The sequence below is a fragment of the Lasioglossum baleicum genome, chromosome 3, assembly GCF_051020765.1.
Source record: "Lasioglossum baleicum chromosome 3, iyLasBale1, whole genome shotgun sequence".
In the NCBI taxonomy this organism is placed as follows: Eukaryota; Metazoa; Arthropoda; class Insecta; order Hymenoptera; family Halictidae; genus Lasioglossum; species Lasioglossum baleicum.
The window spans coordinates 8,259,791-8,283,298 of record NC_134931.1 but is presented as its reverse complement, the minus strand read 5'-3'; the positions used below and the strand labels follow the sequence as shown (position 1 = coordinate 8,283,298).

At 39.3% G+C, this 23,508-nt stretch overlaps 1 protein-coding gene across 2 annotated transcripts in view; it reads left to right on the top strand.

The window, feature by feature from the left end:
• LOC143207488 (neurotrimin) overlaps window positions 1-20,365 on the top strand; it is a 107,164-nt gene extending 86,799 nt beyond the window's left edge. The window contains exons 2-10 of one of the 2 annotated variants that reach the window (XM_076421032.1): window positions 12,938-13,135; window positions 13,865-14,187; window positions 14,617-14,761; window positions 14,873-15,148; window positions 16,363-16,469; window positions 16,940-17,129; window positions 17,583-17,612; window positions 17,700-17,814; window positions 18,498-20,365. In XM_076421032.1, coding sequence (XP_076277147.1) covers window positions 12,938-13,135; window positions 13,865-14,187; window positions 14,617-14,761; window positions 14,873-15,148; window positions 16,363-16,469; window positions 16,940-17,129; window positions 17,583-17,612; window positions 17,700-17,788 — 1,358 coding nt within the window. In that variant the 3' untranslated portion in view covers window positions 17,789-17,814; window positions 18,498-20,365. Of the gene's footprint in view, window positions 1-12,937; window positions 13,136-13,864; window positions 14,188-14,616; window positions 14,762-14,872; window positions 15,149-16,362; window positions 16,470-16,939; window positions 17,130-17,582; window positions 17,613-17,696; window positions 17,815-18,497 lie in introns of both variants that reach the window. The other variant, XM_076421031.1, reaches the window with a different exon arrangement.
• The last annotated feature ends 3,143 nt before the right edge of the window (window positions 20,366-23,508 follow it).

The window sequence follows — 23,508 nt, the reverse complement described above, 5'->3', positions numbered from 1 at the left end:
CTCACTGACTCAAGCCTACATAGAAGTAACTTACTAACAAGCGAGAAGTGTGTCAGCAGCTGTGCCGGAGAATCCTCGCGGATATTTTCGAATTCGGGAGACAGAGCAGATAAAGCAGAGATCACGGAATGGGACACTCTATCCGAACGCCGAACACACATATTTAATATACGCTCATAACTTCAGAGAACAGGATTAGAGCTAGTCATAGGTAACGACTAGGGAAAATTCCTTGGTCGAAAGTAAATGCGCAAGAATAGAACCTGGGCGAATTCTAATGGTCTCCATAAAAGTTTTTAGAGCGAGCTATAAAGCGTCTTCGCGGTACATAAAAACGACTGTAACCACAAGCTATTTTCTACAAGAATCGGCATGGAACGATTATGCAATCAGAATGTTCATCGGCGACGATCAATTTGTTAGGTTTGATGTAAATCGTCGATTGGCGACACGGAGGTCGCGTAAACGTCGCCTTTTATGAAAATGAGTGACTCTTGAAGATGTTTGTTAACCCCTTGCCCTATCATCGAGTCAGACTCGTGATGATGATTTCAAACATAATTTTACAGGCGAGCCATTTGAAAATTACCTAGGATTGCCAATTTTTTTATTGTATATCACCAACTTAGAAATATAAAATAATTTGTCGCTATTTAAATACTGGGTTAACTGTCGTGTGCATTAGTTATAAAAAAGTACACCACAATTTATATATTTCTTATTATACCTTTTTTAGAAATATATTTTGAGTTGTCACTTTTCTTATGAATGAACAATATGTATTAGTTTCTGATGAACTGAAATAAGATTATATTTCTCTGTTGTCGATATGTAACCATTAGTGAAAATATAGGGATACAATATTTTCGTTTTCTTTCAGGAAAATACAAACGACAAAGAAATTTTAATCATTGTAGGTGTAAAGAAAATCGCGGTACAAGGGGTCAAGGATTCAGAACAATTGCGTTCTTTACTTAATAATTTTAACAAGTTGAAAATCACATACTAATATTATCAAATTATTTTGACCCGTCTAGTCTGAAATGGCACTTACTCGTTTTTACAACAAATGCATGAAATCCGCAGGCTACTGTCAAGCATCTGGAGAGCACGAAAGTTTCAAAACCGCGTGGGGCCATATATGGCGACGCGGACCGAAAAATTTCGCGATCGTGACGAAATACCGTTTAAAAAACCATTGTCCCCGATATTTAGCATTTGGTGAAACCGTGTCGGACGTGTTGTACCGGTGACCTCACGATTCCTCGGAGAGCGGCACCGGTTACGTTTTAAATTTTAGGGGGTCGTGGTGTGTTGCATCGCCGGGGGTCATTTCGGCCAATGGCACTCCCCGTTTTATTATCCCTGTAGGAACTCGCGTGCATACATGCATAAAACGGCTCACGGAACGGTGCACGCCGTGTTGCACATTCCACGGGCCACGATCGGACCCGACTCCCACCTCTTTTCGTGGTATTTTACAAGCGAGCACCGACCAAGAGATGTTTACCGACACGAACACATAAATGCAAAAGCCACACATAAGTGACGCGAACGTGTACGTGAAAACGAGAGGGCTGCCTCTCGGAATAAGAGTGCGTGCCTCTTAGCAATAATAACCATTAAGGCGTGAGGGAATGCGAGGGCTGACGTCACTCATTCAACATTCGTGATCCATCGAACGCGCTGTCAACCTCAGCCTTCGAAGGATAAATTCTGAATGTTAATATCCGAGGGGACTTTCCGACTCTCTTGGTTACTTTCGTTGCTGCCGTGACGCTTGCGAGAACACGCCCTGTTCTTGTAAAACGAGGATTAATGCGTTTGTTAGCGATAACAACGTCCATTAACACTATCGAGCCCTAAACGAGACTGACGCGTATATTCCTTTATAATAAAAGAGAGACCAATACTGAGCGCATAAGACCGCACGACCGAAGTGAAAAATTCTATGGCGATTGCACACCTGTCTGTTTCTCGCTCGCTCTGCTAAACTCGTTTCACCTCGGTGCGTGACAGATCAGACTCATTCACTGCTCAGCAATTGTGTACGCGAAGCGTCTAAATAAGTTCTCACTTCAATAACAGGATTGAATTATACACAATATCTATTTTGCATAAAGATCGGCAGTCTAATAATCACATCGATCAAGAGTAATGACCGATTTCTGTTAATGCGCCTAATGCATCAATAACACGTCGAGTTTCTCCCACAATGCAACGACATCCGTACGGAGGGGAATGTTTGTCAGGGCAAACAAACTTTGTCCATAGGGGAGAAAGACACGATCGATAGTCTGAGATCGTTAAGCTGCGTCTTCCTATTCGTTTCCGTAGACATTTTCTATCTTTTGGACTAAAAGGATTCGACGTCTGTGAACCTCACGGATAAATACTCCAGAAGTCAGACTAACAAATCTTGTTTCCTTCAAGAAGTTAATGACGCAATCATTCGCAATCGTTTCGTGGTTTCAACGCATATTTTTATTTCTAACGTGTAAATTGATTGATAATTATCCAAGAAAGTACAAGTGTATGGCAATTTTGCGACGAGGAAGAACATTCGAATAGTTTTTGAAAACAAATAGAAAAAATAGGCACCAGGATACTCTCAGATATTAACATAAGAATTAAAAGAACAGTCCGTAGATTTTGCACACTTATGTATACATACAGGGTGTCTCAGCTGAAGGAGGCCACCTAAATATCTCCTTTATTTTTAATGGCACAAAAAATATGGCATAATTTAAATGGTATCGAAGGAGGAATATCATGGAAGAACAATTTTCTTTTGTCCAGTTATTTTTTCATAGTTTTTTCAAGGTCATCGTTATTTTTTATCGGGAAAACTTATTTTTTTTATCCATCTTGTTAATGACTTGAGCATATTCAAATGTATTTTTTCAGCCGCTAAAGGTTGTAAACGTGTCCCACACGTTTTGTTTCCTATCTATAAAATTTCATAGGATGAGAATCACGCTAAATAATTTGTACTCTTGAAAAGGTATAATTCCAACCTTTTTACAACAAGCACCATTTCGAAACACACAAAAAAATTCACATCGCGATAAGTGCACAGTTCTTTTTGCACATTTAAACTACACTAAATTTCGAACAAATATTTAAGCAATCAGGGTAGAAAAACTTTCAGTTGAGAACGAATCTATAAGAAACACAATAAAACTTTTTAGGACATATTTTTAGCCTTTGCTTGGAACAGCTACACTGAACACGACTTGTTGCTTCTAATGCTCATGGAAAGTTTGTTTGTAAACGGAAATAAAGTTGACAGCTATGACATTGGTGTTTCCATTGCGTTAATGTGGGAAAAAGCACTGTCCCTTACCCTTTCCCTTTACTGAAGGAAAGAAACACGGTCCACGTTTCTCGGCTGTTGAACCTCGTCGATTCAATAATAGCGAAACAGCCAATAACAGTGGGAATAATTCCGCGACACATCCATCAGATCTCAAGTGCTGTAAAGCACATGTCTCCAGCTAACGAGTGAGTCTTCTCGGCGCATTTTACGAGACAATCGTCCCGAGAGGGTCTCGAAGGGTTAATTGAATCATACGTGGCGTCGAACGATCCGCGGCTGTAAATCCTAGCAAATTCGAATACGACGAATCGAAATTAACATTTAAATAAGATCTCGGTGTTATCGACAAAATCTATGGCGATAGAGCTTCTTCGACGTTCCCGCGTTTTCCTCGTGACCCGTTCATCACCGTTTTAATTTAGAAAGGGATCGTTTGGACGATTTCGTGGAAACTGTTCGCAAAATGGAGGCGGTGCTCGCCATTAAACGCATTGCTTCTGAAGAAGAAATTACGTACAATGGAAACATTTTTCTGACAAGATCGTGGATCTTTTGGTAGAATTGAGATGCAGCAATGAGACTCTTCTTAAATCGAAGCTGAGATGATGTAGAATAACAGAAAATTACGGAGAAACATTGATGAATAGGTTCGGATGATGAAAACATTTATTGAAGTTAACGTATTCTTAAAGTTTGACGCGGTTTGAAACGTGTCTTCAGATTTCCACCTGCTGTATCATGAAAAAATGAAAAAATGAACGATGCCTTGCGAAAGTAGATGCTTCAAGCTTTAAAACGAGTCCAGGTTCATTTTTGTACGACCCTTTTCTACGAAGTTATAACAGTTCAAACATTGTCGAACTTCAGAAAATCGAATTTACAAGACAGATCGTTTTCCACAACTTTTTTGGGATGCAGTGTGCGTAAAATAAATATTGATACGTATAAATATAATCATGATTATAATCACGACAGCATGAAATCGTTAAAAAAAAGGTCGTGTTAGGTGGACCTTCCATTTTTTCACGTCAGGAGCATGATTCACTCCACTGTGGGATTATTCGGAAGAGAGCATTGTATGTGAAACAGTAGGTAAACGGTAGCCCGTGTCCGGTCTCAATGAAAATTCTTTGAACCCGAGCAACAATTATGCTTCCCAGTTACCAAGAGAAACCGCAACAGCTATCCCATTGATTCCCACTTGTAACTCGACACTTTATAAAACGCCGGGAATGTTAGTTGCGCCGATAAATCGTAATTGCCTGTTCCTCATCGATATGCGGTATCGATTGCGATCTCGGAACGAAAGGTTACATTGCATTGTGAGTTCCAACGATATCTTGTTAGATCGTGTCGATCATCTCGTGTTTGCTGCAGTGTTCGACGATTTCGTTCCGCAACATTAATTACGCGAATTGCGAACAGGAGACAAATTTACTCTTATCTTGAGTTATCTTCCGATTGATGCGTAACTGGATGAAGCATACATCTTCTATTGTTAGCCTTTTATCACGGTACCTCATGTTCCTCGTTAATAATGTTTAATCTTTGCGTGTTTAATGATCTTGGAAGATGACGTGTGCTTTGGATGATCTCACACGAAGAATCAAAAAGATATTTGAATGAAGTCACCATCTTCAAATTGTGCTTTGCATTCTATCAAATTTTTGTTGTACCTGATTGGCGTAAATTCATGAACATAATCTGTAGAATAACCTCTCATAAATGAACCAAAGATTCCTACACAAAATCAAATATTTCTTATCCGAATTAAATCTGAAACGAAACAAAAGTTAACGCCCGGCGACACAGAGGCGCAGGCGACATTGACTCAAACAGTGTTTCAGATTCTATCGATCCGTTCCCGTTCGTAATTAATGTAAATTCATGAACATCCGCAGTTTGCTTGCAAAGGACGCATAAATTGCTCCTTGCAGCTGATGACGGGAGAATAAAATCGTATTTGCCCGCAGTATAAATCGCTCCGCTGTCTGCATCCCCAAGGTAATTGCACCCTTTAGAGGCACCCTGACATTTCACATAGCCGCATACACATAGATCGCCTCCATCTGATCTCCCGGCTAATTTACAATCTCCCTGTTTGATGTATAGGGGTTGCGCAGTATAGCCGGCCGCGAAACCGTACTCCCGGGTAAATACGCGTCTTCATCATAACCACGGCTGGTCACGTAAGAATGAACTGCTGGAATGACCCCTTTATGGCGTGGCATGCAAAGTCGTGCTGACTGACCCACTGACTGTTATACACCCCCTCCCATATTTCTACATTAATCCTCACTCGGTCCTAAAAATTTTTACACCCAATTTTATGAATTGACCAACTGAGTCCCATACACTCCACAATTTTAGCTAATTAACCCTCGCTCTGCTCAGAAAATGTTTACACTCAAGTTTGTGAACTGGTCCACTGACTCCTATACACCCCCAAATTTTTTCTAATTAACCCGCGCCATGTTCAGAATATTTACACTTCAATTTTATAAACTGACCAACTGAATCGTATACACTCCCAAATTTTTGCTAATAAGCCCTCGCTCGTCCCAGATAATTTTTACATTCCTTTACGAGCTAAATTCAACCAAAATCGAGGAAATGTGATTATTTATAATAAATATGTAGGTAAAAATCCAGCAAAGAAATTGTATAGAAAAACAATGTTCTTCTCGGAGGATTGCTATGATCTGAATATTGTTGAGGAATTCAAGAGGTGCGAAAATATGTATTTGACCTCGGAAGCGTATTTAGCAGCGTGTTAAATAGGAGGTACGATTAAACCGAGAATGACCTATGAATCTGGGTTAATGGCTGTCCACCACGTGCCGGTAGTTTGGTTTCTACTTAGCTTGCAACCCCTGGCCAAGGATGTCAGCGGTGGACTCCCCTGGCGACGACCTAGAAAAGACGCCACGATGTCTCATTGTTCAATTTACTCTCGCCCCATGGACACGCTCGGGGTCCTTCTTCTGCCGCGGCCTCGCGTGTCCAATTGAAATTAAGTTTCCCTGGGACGCCGGTTTCCCGACGTTCACCGCGGAAATTGAACGTAATGCCTCTCGGGATTACCACCGTTATCGCCGCGGCTTTAAATTGATTTCGAATATCGATTTTAATTAGGAGAATCGATGCGGTGCGAGCCACTCCTTCGCCTCTTTGAAACTTCGCCCGGTTTCGCTTTCTAGATGAACAATTGGAAGACGCGAATTTCAATTTGATGAATTGGCTTCAAATATGCTTACACTATAAATGTACTCGAAAAATATAATTTTTGAAGTGTAAAATTCTTTAGGCGCACCGCGTACACAATCTCGGGGCAGTGAATGAATCTGATCCGTCACGCTCTGAGGTGAAACGCTATTCGAGTAAGCTCGGGGAACCGAGTTTAGCCGAGCGAGCGAGAAACTGACAGGTGTGCGTCGCGCCGTAAAAGTTTACACTTCAGTCGTGCGGTCTTATGCGCACAGTATTGGACTAAAACACTATTCTAGTATTTAAAATAAAAGAAAAATTACGAAAGAAACGTTTAAAAAGTCCGCCGGCAGATATAAAATTAACTTGACCTCGGCTACTTTTAAACACGATGAAGATAATAAAGAAACGAGGCTCAAGATTGCCCGCAACGTAAAATAAAGTTTACAGAAACTGAACAATTACATTGCAATACTATGATTCATAAAATCTTTGATCAATTCTGATTTATTCTACGTTCACCTAAATCACTGTTCATCCACATTGAAAATACTCAAGACTATAATGATACATTTGGTCGTGCGGTCTCGTGCGCATAGTACATATTGTTTATTTTGCAAAAAATCGAAGCTGTCGTGTTTATTTTTGTTAAATGACAATTTATAACGTTTGAACAGATGCGATTGATGGGTCACATTGGTAATCAATGCGTGAACCTGGTCGACGCACGGTAGGGGCGATAGGGTTAAAGGAGCATCCGCAAATCACCTAGACAGCGAAGTATTCATTTATAATGAATTTTCCAAATGACCTCCGCTCCCGAGAGGGCTTCTAAAGTTACGAGCGCATTAAATCCGCGGATTTTTCGCGGGGCCGCAGTCCCATTTCGCCGGACAAAAGGTGGGACGTCTGAAAGCCGTACATCCGATCTACGTATACATCCTCGGTACAGGCGTCCAAGGTGAATGGGAAGCCGCTTGGCAATACGCGATGCATCATGAACCAGGCATTCGAGTAAATGCAATAAAGGTACGACGCAAGAACTGGCCGCAGCTTCATCAGGGAGGTCTTGCGAAATGGGAGGAGGAAAGGGAAGAGGAAAGAGAGGATCGTCCGTCCTTTACAATTCAGAAGCGGGAGAGGCTAGGCTACCATTGCATTGGGATTCAGCGGGTGCCGCTAGCCTACACACGAAAGAATAACGGACGTGCCTGAAAAACCGCAAAACCGTTTTGCATTAGGCACACGCGCGTTACGGGCGGTGATGTCATCCTGCTGACTCTCCGGCATCGCCAAAAAAAGGACCTGATCACGCTCGCGATTCTGCCACAAAGGGTACACGTCATACTGCTACGGTATCCTTACGTGACTCTGCTCGCGGTTGCCATAATCGTGGATGTAGCACGCTTCTTAAACGGAGGATCGAGGTTCGTGGACGAAATTGCCTGTCGCACAGCGAAAGTTCATCCCCGTTTTCGATACCTTACGGTCCTATGTTCAGATAACATCGAGTAAGCTGGCCTACGTCATCGAGTAACGTTCTTTTCTTAGCGAAACATCTTTGTGCTTAATTCTTTCTTTATGGAATTTTTAACTACGTAGGGTAAACTGTACTATTGCTGGCACTACAGTAGTTATTGGCACTTTTGATTTAAACGGCAAATATTAAGAATTCCTGGAATAGAAAATCATTTTTTATTGCTTCTTATTTATATTTCAAAGCAACGTTGTAAGTTTTCATAACAGAGTTCCACATACATATGACTGTTAGCAAATGTGCCAATGACTGTGCTATTTGTCTTACGATTGTTATTCACTGAATATATTTTATGATGAAAGATTTACGACTCGTAAAACTGTTTGATTTTGTTGAAAAATCTCTATTAGCTTATAATAATAGAAAGTTAAGCTGGTTTAAACATTTCAAAAAAAGATAAATAGATTTTTACTACGGTGTTGGGTTAGGGTGCCAATCATTGTACAGTTTACCCTATTTCTGACACTTTTCTGGTTAAAATGATGCCAGACACGATACAGTTTGGATCGTATTTACTGATTTAATCCACGGTTTAATAGAACCTCCATTATCCGAATACGAGTTCCGCAGGTACGCAATGTCAGCGATTCATTGTGGAAATCGTTTTATTAATTTCGAAAAGCTGAAAATAATATATCGCTACTTTGGAATTCTTTGTACACGTCCAAAATACAGCTACAAATTTTTGCCAGGAACGTATAGAACTCGCAAATTCTCCATAGGACATTTAAAACTCGTGAACGACCGCGTATCTCTTCGTTGGCGAGCACTATCGACTAGAATTCCTTCCTTCTAAATCCACAATTTACTAGTAACGAGACGACAGGGCAGAAACGAAGGAGGGGAAGGGCCATTGGACGGTCGGAATTAGATTTCTAGTGCACGGCATGCGCTTAATTTCAGGGCAGCAGCAACGTATGCAAGCACATCGTTTTCTAATAATACCGCCATAGCCGCGTTTCCAACAATGCTTTTCCAACGTGCGTTCGAGCCTGTCGGTGCTAGAAGGTGTACCGTTCGCCGAACAATGAACACGACGCAAGGTGGGGTAACGAAACGGTAGAACGAACGAAATAAGAGGTCCACACCCTCGGCTGCGTGTCTACACCCAGTTTACCCCATTTTCAGGCACGTCGACCTCTCTCGTGTGTCCAGCGGCTTCTCTTTCGTTCGATTTTAACCAGAAGCCGCGCCCTTATTAGCGAAAAATATGGATCGTTCAGGCAAACCACTTGTCACCGGCCGGGCCCCGGACAACCTCTCTCGTTCCCGACTTTTCTGATTTCGTTATGGACGCCCTCGTCGGCTAAAAGCACGCGATCTGACCCACATCGAACCTACCAGCAGAAAAATTACTCCTCGCACACCTTCCCAAGCATGCGAAGTTTTATACAGAACTTCCGAAAGAGATTATTGATGAACAACGGACTTAATCTCCCGCTAAGAATCATTAACCAGGGTCGTAAGAAAAAAAAAACTGCGCGCTATACATATATTATAATATTCTAATGGCGTAATTTCATTTGTTTCTCAATTATTTAACTATACTCCACCAATCCGATCATCTTAAAACTTTCAGATATATTAGGTAGGTAACGGAACATTGATCTTGAATTTTTTGGTAGGTGTCACTTAAAGGATTGCTTGCAACCCCAAAAAATTAATTATTTTTTCTACTCTTAATAATTTACTCATAATTGTGAAAAAATATGTAAACAAGTTTGAATATTTTCGGTTTTTTTTTCATCTGAATATCTCAATTAAAAACTGAGAGAAAAATGATAAAGTTTAGGGTGTTCACATATTGCCCTTAAATGAGGGGTTAGAGACTTCTAATTTTGGAGGATTATCTTTCAATCTAAAAGTATTTTTTGCATACGATATTCATAAAAATTATGATGGGGGCCGCTGGACCATGCTAGACCTTATTATCCTGTTAATCCCTCTTCTCGAATTTTTACAAGACAAACGAATACGACCGTAACGAATATGGTAAAGAAATATTTGTACTTGCTTAGAAAGTTCCGGTTTTTTTACTAGTAGACAATGTAGACATGAAACCGGAAAGGAATTCCCTACGTGAAAAACACATCCTACGTGGAAAAAAAATTGGAAAGCGATATTAAAATGTCTACATTTCGTATGAATTCTCTTTAACGTTCGATTCGATACCGAGAGGATTTTCAGATTTAGAATGGTCTTTCGATAAGATCCTGGCAAATTTGAAGGCGGATTAAAAATTACTCCTTGCTTTGAGCCACTCCACGCCCCCGCAATCCTTTGTCTCAGGTCGATAGCGTTCGCCGAGCGATGAGATTGCATTCTGGATCGAACGTCGAAGGATGCTCGGGGATACAGGCTGATTGTGAACCGAGCGAGGCTAGTTTAAGTATATCGTTAATTGAGTTTGGTCTGATTAAATCGTAGTAAACAGGCATTTGCATTTACATTGTTCTAGGAGAACATTAAAATATTCATTGGAGTTGATGTATAAAATGGTAGAAAGCCTGCTATGGAAAATATTCACGGTACATAATAAGTAGAGACTGCAAATTCTTATGCCAAATAAAATTTTTCCAAGTTTATTATAAGAAACTGAAGTTACATAAAATTACATTTTCTGTTTGAATGACCTTAAAAATTCGAAAATAATGTAACAATATCATTAAATCGTTCTATTATCTTCTCAGTTTTGTATTTGACGTATACATTTTATGTATATTTATATGCTTTATGCTTGAAAGAGCATATAATGTAACCATATAATGAGGGTTAATCAATTTTGGAACAATAGTATAACTATTATACATAAGAATAAGTTGAAAGAACTAGTTTTAATTAGATTAATTAGAAGAACTAGATTTCGCCTGGATAATTTCAATATTACTGGTTACATTATAATAACGAAATTTGGTTGGATCTGCAATTAATATGTACCGAACATTTGATACACGATGAACTCGATTCATTCTCTATTCCCTTTAACACTCGCAGCAGCAGAGATGCAACTGATAATATTGAAGCGATGAAATCAATATTCCCAGTATACATACAGTGTAAACTGAATTTAATTATAAAACCGTCTAGATCAATTACAATCGTATACATTAAAAGCCAGCAAACGATTTAACTATGAATATTACTTATTCTGATGAGACCGGGAAACATTCTACACAATATTCTTGAGCAGCAGCGTTCATACTTGACACAGATATAGCATTTTATAATTAGAATTCTCAAGTGCGACGAAAAATAGTTACCCAATGCTTTTTATCTAGATACCGGAAACAATGATCATCCCATCGTTATTAAAAGCTAATAAAAGAACAATGATCTCCATCACAGTTGTTACATAAAGGTCACTTGTGAGTCTGAGTAACGGAAGTAGCAAAACCGTTCCCTTCGTAATATTATGCCAGACTGTAACGAATCAAAATGATGAGATTATACAGATTACAATTCTTGAAATTACAGACGTCCTTTCGTGGGAAATAATTAAATAAATCTTTTAACTCAAATACGCATTACCTACGCCGCGCCGCCACCATCTGTTTCGTTTCCAATCTTCAAAATTAAAATGTTTTATTAAATGCGACGCACCTGCTGTACAAACAAGTTAGCATTTAGTACAAGGAAAAGATTGTAACTTACTAATTTTTAATCTTTTTTTATGAAACTTCGACCATCGTACTTGTCTCGTTTTTCTAACTAAAACGACACCAAACACGATATAGTTACGAGCATAATTACTTGTGTATTAGGTCATCCTATAATTTTTTTTAAATACCTATGAACTGTTGTTTTAGGTATTTTAAGAACATCTGACATCTCAACTGATAAACTTCGTGATTTCTGTACAAGGTCTCGAATTTTATCTTCGTCTGTTTGAGGAGGACGCCCGGAACGTTCCTCGTCTTCTAAATAAAAATTCCCACATTTAAAACGTTGAAACCAGTTCCTACAGGTACGAGATGAAGGCGCACTTTCTCCGTAAACAACACATATGTTGTTCGTGGCGATTGTGACTGCACTTCCTTTCCGAAATTCATATAACATGAGATGTCGGAAATGGATACGCATTCCGCTCATGATTTTTCACTGCTAGGAACCACTGTGTTCACTATTTCGCGATCTTATACCCACGAGAACCTTGTATAGACTGTTGCCGAACAGCATTGGTCCCTCATCGGCGTATGTTTATAAATCGACGCGTAAAATGTATGTATACACAAAAGTCGGCACGAACTTATTGGATGACCTAATAATAAGCGATAAAAGCGTGAAAGAGGACAAGAAGCAGAGATTCTAAGCGTCGAACCTCAGTCCCTTTTTCTTCTTCAATCGTCGTTCTTTTCTACGTTCGCCACGCTACAAAGAATGTAGCACCTCTTCTAGAACTGTCTCTCGGCAGACCCGACGATACGACAGTTACAGCGAGACTGCTGTATCTGTTCCGGTGCCAGCGAACGTGTTAAGAGAGTTAAATCTAGTCATTTTTATAAAGCAGCACTAGTAGCCTTTAATGTGAAGCAACGTAATGAAAAGATCGATGTCGATACTGCGCGTGGTACAAAGAGGGGGAACACAAGCGCGGAACTTGGGACGAGACTGTAAGCGGGTTAGAGTAGTGAGAGAACGAGGCTCAGGGCGCGATTAATCGAATTTCCTTTGAAATTCTTCGAGTGTCCCGGTGTCCTATGCAAATAAGTCGAAAGTCACGGTTCTGCACCGAGGGGCCGCGGATTCGCAGAGTTTCGTTGAAAGTGAACGTTACAACGGTGTAATGGAACGCGACCGCTACGGCGGCAGCGGCTACCTCTCTGTTTCCCTGCGAGAACGGTCGCTAATTAAACTCGACTGTTCTTTTGTTCCAGCTCTGTGCAAACCGGCGAAGAGCGCCGAGGGCCAGGACTACCCCGATGACGATCCACCATCTGAATACGACGAAGCTCTTGATGACGACGATGATCCTGGAACCAGCGAGGAGCCGCCTCAAATCGTCTCCACGGCGAAAACGATACACACGACCAATGGGAGCACTATCTGGCTGCCTTGTACCGTCAAAAACACAGGTGAGTCATACCGCTGACCATTTCACTGACTCACATCTTCTCCTCTGGCAACATATGTATCTTACAATTTCCTGCGCGAAAATGAACCTCTGCGTTCGTATCTTCATGGTGTTATTTAGCTTACTGTGCAATTCTTTCGAATCGTTGTATGTATGTATAGGCTTATAAGAATTTAAGGATATTGTCGTATTATTTTCTACTTTTTATAATGTTTAAAAGATTTTGATAATGTTTATAATGGTTACATTTTGACAATTTTTATTTCTCACAGAAAATCCTCAGTATATTGACAATTTTCCTTTAAGCCTTGGGCAGCAAGCACTGTTCTGACCATTTCGTGGCAACCATTCAAATCCTTACATAGAAATTTTCTTTTATATATTCTTTAATCCATTTTTTTGAGTCAAAATATGATTTATATACTGTTTGCCACGCTTGCATTGGCATTCAGGACTATTACTTAGCCTAATTAGGTTCTAGACTAGTGCTAGAGATTAGTTGGCTATAGTGTCCTGCTCTACTATCATTGTTTCGCGTTAAAGATTCTTGAAACAATACCATTTTAATTTCCTATGAAATAAGTATTTAAAGTAATTTCTCCTGATAAGGATCATGAATCTCTCCGAATAAAATTGCCGGCCTATTAGAGGAATTTTTTGGCCCATCATTGTATAAAATCAAGAACAAGCTGGCTGCATTTTAAACGTGGGAACGAATGTAATTTTTCAGAGAATGTGGCAGTAACGTGGAAACGAAACGACGAGAACCTGTACTACGACTCGACGGCGATGACAAACGACAGCACGAGAATTGTTCGGCTGCCGAACAACACGCTGGTGATCCACAACGTCACGGCGAAGGACGCGTCCGTTGATTACGAGTGCACTATTCTTCAAGACCCGCCCATCACCATCAAGCACACAGTTGTGGTTGATGACAACAAGATCCACGTCTACCCTAAGAAGACTATTCACGCGAACGCTGGCGAGACTATCACCCTTGGCTGCAACACTTCTATGCAACCTGATCCTGAAATCAAATGGTACCACAAGGTAAGACCGTTATAATATTTACAAGTTCCCTCCACTAGTCGTCCAGTTACAATATTCCACTACTGTTGCAAAAGTTGCTTTTAGATTTTTACGGAGAGAAACGATTCAACTTCAACAAATCAGTCAACCATTACAGTAAATAAGGAACGATGCTTTAACTAGACTGCGGATTTTATGCATTTATGGCAAACATGACCAGACTGAATACAAAACTGTGAAACATTTAAAGAATCTATGAATCATACTGGAACACTTTCAACTGATTAAAATTAATGAATAAGGAATTAAATCTCTATGTAGCTCCAGTGTCTTGCGTTTTGATTTTGCATAGAGATCAGCAGTCTGGTCATTATAGAGGTAGATTGAGATACATTTTCCTGCGAAGACCTTAAAAATGGTAGCAGAATTTAATTTGTTGGCCCATTACAGTCGATCAGGATCCCCAACGACGGTCACCGCAGCAACCAACTGACCCTCAGGAACATCAGCAAGCACAACAACGGCGTCTATCATTGCTTGGCAGAAGACGGCTCTGCACATCCGCCAGTGGGAGTCATCACGGTCATCGTGAATTGTAAGCATCCCGAAAACTTGCTCCAGAATTGCGGTGGTCCACCGTCTCTATATTTAACCGTCCCACAAACGGCCTGGAATTCGACCTGATGGCTGATATTTGTTTTCGTAGATGCTCCTGAAATAGAGGCGAAAAAGGAGACGGTGCACACTGGACTCGAAGTCGAGTCGGAACTAACGTGTGTGATCCATGCGCATCCGGCACCCAGGGTGCATTGGTACAAGGATCAGAAGGAGGTCCGAAACCAGACTGGGAAGTTCGAAATCAAAATGGAGAAGAATCACCATACTCTGAAAATCCTCCACACTAAACAAGAGGACTTAGGGAAATATACGTGCATCGCGGTGAATGATCTTGGAAGGACTGAGAAGACTCTTGTCCTTACCGGTATGTATTTTTTAGCTAAAGGATAGTGTAGGTGTTAGGGCACTGTCTATTGTATGTCATTTGTATTTGTGAAGATGTCTAGTAGGGATCCTTGTGGTTGTCTATTTCAAACTAGCACACAAGTGGGCCAGGATCCAGTGGATTAACCCTTTGCACTCCGAATTATTTTTCAATTTTGTCGCCAACAATTTTTTAAAATTTACTTCAAAGGACAGTTCCTGTACTGCTACTTATTTTAAACAATTTTGTTTACTAATTATATTAAATATATCTCTCAAACATTGTTGCAATTTATATTTGTAGAACTTGTATTTGTTTTTAACTAAAAAAATAAGACAATGAAATAAATAAAGGAACAACTATATACTAGATATAAAAACCCGTTTTATTTACATCTGTCTTTCTTGAATGTCGAGTCACACTCGACAAAGGAGTGAAAAGGGTTCAGTAAAAAGTTGCATGAAGTTCGTATTTGTGTTGATTGTACATTGTCAACCTTGGATAACTAATCATTAGACGGCGGATCTTCGTGCAAACGAAAAGTTTTCTGCATCATTTGTAAGAAACAGGAACCAAATAACATTGTCATTCTTGCTTTGACCAATTTGACAGCCTAAAAATAATAGATCGACATTCTTAAATTCTTTCAATGTTTCAAATTTCGTCTATTCGGTTTTGTTGTAAATGTATCAAATCCGCAGTCTACTAATCATTCGTAATAATGACAATTGGAACAGTCAAACATTGTGATGTCAGATGATTCACTAAATCTTTCAATTAATAAATTCATTACTACATGAAACTTCTTCTTTATAAAGTAGTATATTTTTGTCATTCAATGAAAAATGTAGAATTCTATTCATGTTTTTAATTGGCGTCGTCATTTCTATGCAGGGTAGATTAGTTCTGCAGGGTTGATTATAAATGGAAGATTTTGTTAGGTTTTGTTGAGGTTGTCGAATTTGATGTTACTTGTTTGCTGGGATAAAAAAAACTACCCTCGCAAAGAGTGTTGTAAATTCAATCGAATCCAGACACTGAAGGAAGACATACAAGATGAGTCTCCTATCTCTACCACCTTGAGTTCCTAGTCGATTGTTTGTTACATGGAAAAATGTATCAAATAGAAATTGCATGGCATCTGAAACTAGTTCTCTCGAACTAGTTTTTCTTCTGTTAATAATCTCCCTCAACTTGCGACTGTTGCTCTTCAGGTGCTCCATCGCAAGCAACGATATTTAGCGGTGAGGTGACCAGGACTGACAGAGGTTTGATCCTAAAATGGAAGCTGCAGAGCTATTCGCCCATCACCGAATATAAGGTACACAAAGAAGACATTATTATGTAAAGGAAAATATTAACCCTTCCGATTCAAAGGACATACGGTGTACGTCCTCACGATGTATAATCTATCGTATGCGGACGAACGACATACAGTGTACGTCCTCATACATATTCTGAATGAACACAGTATTATTATTATATATTTCATATCTTACTCGATCACTTTTTGATTTTGATCGATAAATCTTTATTTTATTTATAATACATAAAGATATGAAAGCAATAGTGTCTCACATAGGTCTGTGTCTCAATTTGATGTGTCGTAAAGTTTCTGCTGTTTCTTTCTGAACTCACTCAGGTATGTGTTTGTTTATTTGACGAAGCGATAAGAGTCACATACTTTCATTTTCGAGATATTGCTGTTTAAAGTTTTGATTACCATTTCTTTGACATAGAACATTAGTAGGAGATTTTTTGGTGTTAACGAACGGCGAATTTTGTTTGCAGTTGGAGTACCGTCGTAAAGGAACACACGAATGGATCGTTGTGAAGCCAACAGTGACGAACGGCCAAGGCATACAGTTCACAGTCAAACACGAGATCGAAGGACTTCAGCCAGAATCGTACGAAGCGATTCTTGTAGCTAGAAATGAGTTCGGATGGTCTCAGCCCTCGAAGCCGTACACGTTTACGGGAGGTAAGGGGAAATATACATCCTATATGTATAGTTACGTACCATTTAGTGTACCATTGATTGGTTACCATATCGATTGGATAGTGTACTATCTTATTATATTAACACTTTATGTAGTAATGACTTGTAGTAATTGTGTTTTCCAAAAAAGGAAGCTTAACAATTATCTTCTCTATAATAGTTCGAAACGAAATTATTAGATTACGATATTGAAGGTGAGTTGTTATTTTACGATTGCAATTGCGTTAAAAAATCCTTAGCCTTTCAAAAACTACGAAATAATCGCGGGTAGATAATGTGTTAACATATTGCAGAAAATAGTATAGCACAGTTTGATAGAATATTGTTTTAGTCGTAGCAAGATGTAATTACAATGGTACATGAAATATTAGCATCACTCATAATCAACGAATAGCACTGTTTGATTAATTACGTGTTTTTTCTGTTGCTTTACAGAGTACGTGTTCGAGGAAGCAGAAGAAAATGGTTAGTATCGAACACAACGTAATCCATTTATTAAGTGAACCAGTAAGATGATAAAATCATTGATAAATTGATCAATTCTATTAGCAGTCCAACAGAATAATGATGCATCTCAACCCACGTTAGCCTTGGCAACATTATTCCTAGTCGTCTCGTCCTGTGCCTTTACAAGTCTGTAATTTACTGAATTTCTTAAACTATATAGGTGAGTATCTCGATTCATACACTTTTAAATATCTTATGTGGCAGTTCAGTAATTATTATTAGACTTGGGATTTTATGCATTTATGACAAAGATTAGTAGGTGAAACAAGAAAGAGCAGAAAGATAAGCGGAATTTAAGAGTATCGAAATATTATTATTAATTTATCAACATTATTCAAGGAAGAAATAAATATTTATTTGGTCCCAGTATGTACCTTGTAAATAATGTAGAAAAATCTTATTTTGCATAAAGATCCACTGTCTAGTAATTAGGTATTCAATCCTGACAAGAGAACTTGTTGATTTTCATGTAGTAATAAAGAGTGTCCTAACAAGAGTGGAATATTTAAATTCCAAATAAAATACAATTTTTTTACTTACTACAGAAATTTTTATTTAATCATAAAGTAGACAATGGGAATTATGTATGGAAGAAATCTAAAATGGGTTATTTGACCTCTCGTGGCAGGTTTAGTGTTGATAATGTCAGACTGTCTACCATCTAACTGTGATAATGGTTTGACTCTGAAAGTTCGGCAGCAGGAATGGTGCCAAATTAAAATTTTCCGCTCTTGTTTGGACACCCTTCAGAGCACTAGTACGACTGCAAAAACCACCACATACATGTAACATACCTCGTTTAATCTGCATCAATGATCTGATACGTTAACTTTTGGTTCTCAGGTAATTTGCTGCAGCCAAAGCGAACACCAGCAGATGCAATGGTGGGTTTAGTGAAGGAAGAATGTCTAGGAGATCCGAATGTCACTAGTGTATTATATTTTTTAAACGATCGATTAGTTAGAGGCGCGTTTTAAATGAGTAACAGTCAATATATAGATTCGTAAAAAGAACAAAGTCAGTATTCTTGCCTGTTGTTCGAACGAGGTCTAACAAATGGTACAAAACAGTAGAACTCGCGGTATCACGTGTTCCTCGAACAACAAACACGAGTACCGTCACTCACCATTTTAATCCCATATATACATACATATATCTCAAACAAAAAAGTATAAATGCAGACATAAAACAACACAAAATAAATATCTTGGAATTTTCAATGTAGACGGCGGGCATTCTTTTTTTATTTATAGGTCGAAAATGCGAGCGCAGAACGTACGAGATAACGTCTCCTAGGTGTTCTATTATGTATTAAAAAAAAAGAAACAGAAGAAAAGCGACGAAGAGCATTTGAATTGTGCCCTAACTCGGGAGTAATTATAAGGGATAGTGTACTTTAAAATATATATTTATATATCTATATATATATAGCATATATATATACGTATAAATAATATAGTATTCACTGTACATGTATAAGTTCAGAGATACACGATTATTATTATAATTTATTTTTGTATGCTTAAGATTACTAAATCCGTGTTCTATGATGTTGCTTAGTGCCATGCTCGTTGGTTTTATTCTCCCCATTTTGTACGGGACCTGTACGAAATGTGGAAAGAAAGGAAACGGCACTGAATGTATATTGTCCAGTATGACCGAGTGGACACGTAGGTACCTAATGTGTAATAGCAAAGAAATTATGTTACTAAATGCGAGTTAGATTGAAAGCACATATGTACATAAGCTGCTGCAACAAATACTAACGATAGCGAGGAGGAATTTGGGTGGCCAAAATCACTGAAGTATCACACTGTTTTATTTTTGCTACAGTTCATCATTTTCTAAAAATAAGATTTCCTTCTTTCAAATATATTCGAAATTCAAAGAAACGGTCTTGAACATACTATATTGACAGTATATTCTATTGACAGTGGACGTTGACCACCTCTGACTCCTTCCTCTGGTATGTGCTTTCAGTTTAAACGTCTATCACATTTTCATTTGTGTTTAGCAAAGATGCGGTGCACGGATATGTGAATGTGTGTCGCGAATGTGTGAGAGGGTGTGATGTATCGTTTTCCAAAATAGCTTGCTAGCTTTAGTACTGATACACGTCGTTCTAATGAGTTATGATGATCGTTATAGGCAATAGAGTTATATCATCAGTTGTACAAAAAGTTAAACAATTCGTTCGACGCGAAACGATGCGAGTCGCGTGAACGTTATTTATAGAAATTTTCAGTCACGCTTACTTCGGTGTCCGACACACACAACACGCAGGCAATACCATTTGTTTTGCATAGTGCTCGTTGCATTTATTCATTTGATAATAGATCGGTTGCGTAACTCTGTCCACTATTTTTCCCCCTTCGAAAAACGCCATTGTCGCTGACCGGCAGGCTCCGAAAGAATTGTAAAGAAGAGAAGTTTTCATTGATGTGTATATTAAACGAAGTATTTACTTTGCACCGGATTGCAAATTACACGTCGAGGAAGAACGATAGTCACTCAAACGTCGAAATTTCGTCGGAGAGTTCTGAACAAACTGGTAGTGTGTACAGGAGTTTTAAATCCTTGCAGATCTATAGAAAGAAGATGTATATGGCCGCGTATAATAATGCAATCTAATGTAAAGTGTGTACGATGCTAACGAAACGTATATTAATCGTAAAAGTTATAAATCGTTGAAATAAATACATTTAACACAATCGTTTACGATCTCACTAAATCAGCCCGTGACTTCTTTTTGTTTTTAAATTACAGCTTCTTAATTTAAGATACAGTACTTAAATATTTTATGGACGCAAGAAGGTGTTACACGTTGGATGCAAAAAAATTTTCCCTCCACTGCGGGGCAACACCGCAGCGACCACGAAGATCGAGCCTCGAGCTGCCTCGGTCGCCGTGCAGTTTAAACATGCCACGTAATCTGATTTCGGGTCGAGTATATCAGTGTGAACCACTACTAATGCAATTACAATACTTCGTTATTTTTTATGGGTCTTTTACCAACTTATTTGTGACATTTTTCTTATTAAAATGACACTAAATACTGCATAATTTCAACTGTATTTAGTGGTTTAATTGACGATGAAAGTTTCGGGCGCAAGGAAGGACAGCGTATGGGAAAGTAAGAAACGCGGATAGTCACAATGTAATGCCAATAAAGAATTTCTTTATTATTACCTACTTATTTTTTTATGGGACTTTCACCAACTTATTTCTGGCATTTTTCTGATTAAAATGACACTAAACACGATATAATTTCGATTGTATTTACGGTATTTAGTTAATGTATAGTAAATATGGGCCACATTGTACTTGTTTGATGTCATTTTAATCAGGAAAATGCTACAAACAGTGAATAAATAAAGAAAATGTAACAAATAAACGTAACCAAACGTAACTGCGTATATATTGATTTAACCACCAATTATTCCCGAACATCCGACTTGTCATTGATTTATACTACTGAATTTTCAAAAATTTTCGGTCGCCTGGCTTGTCGTTGACTTGCACTACTGAATGAATTTCATTCCTCCTTCGGTATCATATTCTTCTAATACGAAACTCAATTTTCGAGATTGTCGAAAATCTTCGCCAATTTTCGACTGTCTGAGTTGTCATTGACCCAGACAACCAACTGCTCCGTTCTGCAGCTGTACTGCGCCGCAGCTATGTCGCGTTTTGGATCCCTGCTGCCGCGCCACTGCACGGAGAACGGGGCTCGATTTTGCCTCGCCGTAAGAGGGCAACACGGTCGCGCCAGGTCGCATTAATGTAGAACGTGCTATGTGGTAGATGTCGCTAAAGTAAATGTCTATTATACAAATGTGTAGCAGCAGCAGTCTTTCTTTTTACTGACAAAATTAATATTTTTATTTAAATTACATACTACATACTATCAGGTCGTTCGCAAAGTAATTTCGTTTATCGTGTAGGGATGGCAATGCTTCCGTTTGTCATTACTAGACTGCGAATCTTTCTGCAAAGTAGAAATTGACTACATCGATTGCAAGAAATAGAAATCAAATTGAATGTTATTTCTTCAGCAAAGGAGAAAACGAAATGACTTTCCGAACGAGCTAATACATTAACATATTACAATAGGAGAGCTGCATAAAGTCTAAATAAAATCAATCTCATCATTTTCATACAAAGAAACATTTACCAGTTACTTTTAAGGTTCGGTAGGTGTAGAGGGTTGAAACGTCTTCGTGCAAAAAAAATGTGTCGTAGAAGGGAAAAGAAACTTAATTTATAATTTTCGGCTCGAGCGCGTTTCCAGCTACCCGAGTGCATCGGGCTGCCCGGGAGTGTCTCGATCTCGTCGGGCGGGTTCGGAAAGAATCGGACAAGTTCGGGCGAGCGAGTTTTCGCGCTACTCGAGATTCAATTCTGCATTCGCACGAACTTGTCCGCTTCTGTCTGACGTCTGAACGCGCTCGACGAAGGTGAGCCACTCTCGGGCCACCGGGCCACCCGATGGTGTGTCACGGATAGACTGCGGATCTTTCTGCAAAATAAAAATTTACTATATCGATTGCAAGAAATAGAAATCAAATTGAATTGAATTGTTTCTTCAGCAAAGGAGAAAACGAAATGACTTTCCGAACGAGCTAATACATTAACATATTACAAGGAGAGCTGCATAAAGTCTAAATAAAATCAATCTCATCACTTTCATACAAAGAAACATTTACCAGTTACTTTTAAGGATCGGTAGGTGTAGAGTGTTGAAATTTATAATTTTCGGCTCGAGCGCGTTTCAAGCTACCCGAGTGCATCGGGCTGCCAAGGGGTTTCGAGCTGCCCGGGAGTGTCTCGATCTCGTCGGGCGGGTTCGGAAAGAATCGGACAAGTTCGGGCGAGCGAGTTTTCGCGCTACTCGAGATTCAATTCTGCGTTCGCACGAACTTGTCCGCTTCTGTCTGACGTCTGAACGCGCTAGACGAAGGCGAGCCACTCTCGGGCCACCGGGCCACCCGATGGTGTGTCACGGATAGACTGCGGATCTTTCTGCAAAATAAAAATTTACTATATCGATTGCAAGAAATAGAAATCAAATTGAATTGAATTGTTTCTTCAGCAAAGGAGAAAACGAAATGACTTTCCGAACGAGCTAATACATTAACATATTACAAGGAGAGCTGCATAAAGTCTAAATAAAATCAATCTCATCACTTTCATACAAAGAAACATTTACCAGTTACTTTTAAGGTTCGGTAGGTGTAGAGTGTTGAAATTTATAATTTTCGGCTCGAGCGCGTTTCAAGCTACCCGAGTGCATCGGGCTGCCAAGGGGTTTCGAGCTGCCCGGGAGTGTCTCGATCTCGTCGGGCGGGTTCGGAAAGAATCGGACAAGTTCGGGCGAGCGAGTTTTCGCGCTACTCGAGATTCAATTCTGCGTTCGCACGAACTTGTCCGCTTCTGTCTGACGTCTGAACGCGCTCGACGAAGTCGAGCCACTCTCGGGCCACCGGGCCACCCGATGGTGTGTCACGGATAGACTGCGGATCTTTCTGCAAAAAATAAAAATTTACTATATCGATTGCAAGAAATAGAAATCAAATTGAATTGAATTGTTTCTTCAGCAAAGGAGAAAACGAAATGACTTTCCGAACGAGCTAATACATTAACATATTACAAGGAGAGCTGCATAAAGTCTAAATAAAATCAATCTCATCACTTTCATACAAAGAAACATTTACCAGTTACTTTTAAGGTTCGGTAGGTGTAGAGTGTTGAAATTTATAATTTTCGGCTCGAGCGCGTTTCAAGCTACCCGAGTGCATCGGGCTGCCAAGGGGTTTCGAGCTGCCCGGGAGTGTCTCGATCTCGTCGGGCGGAT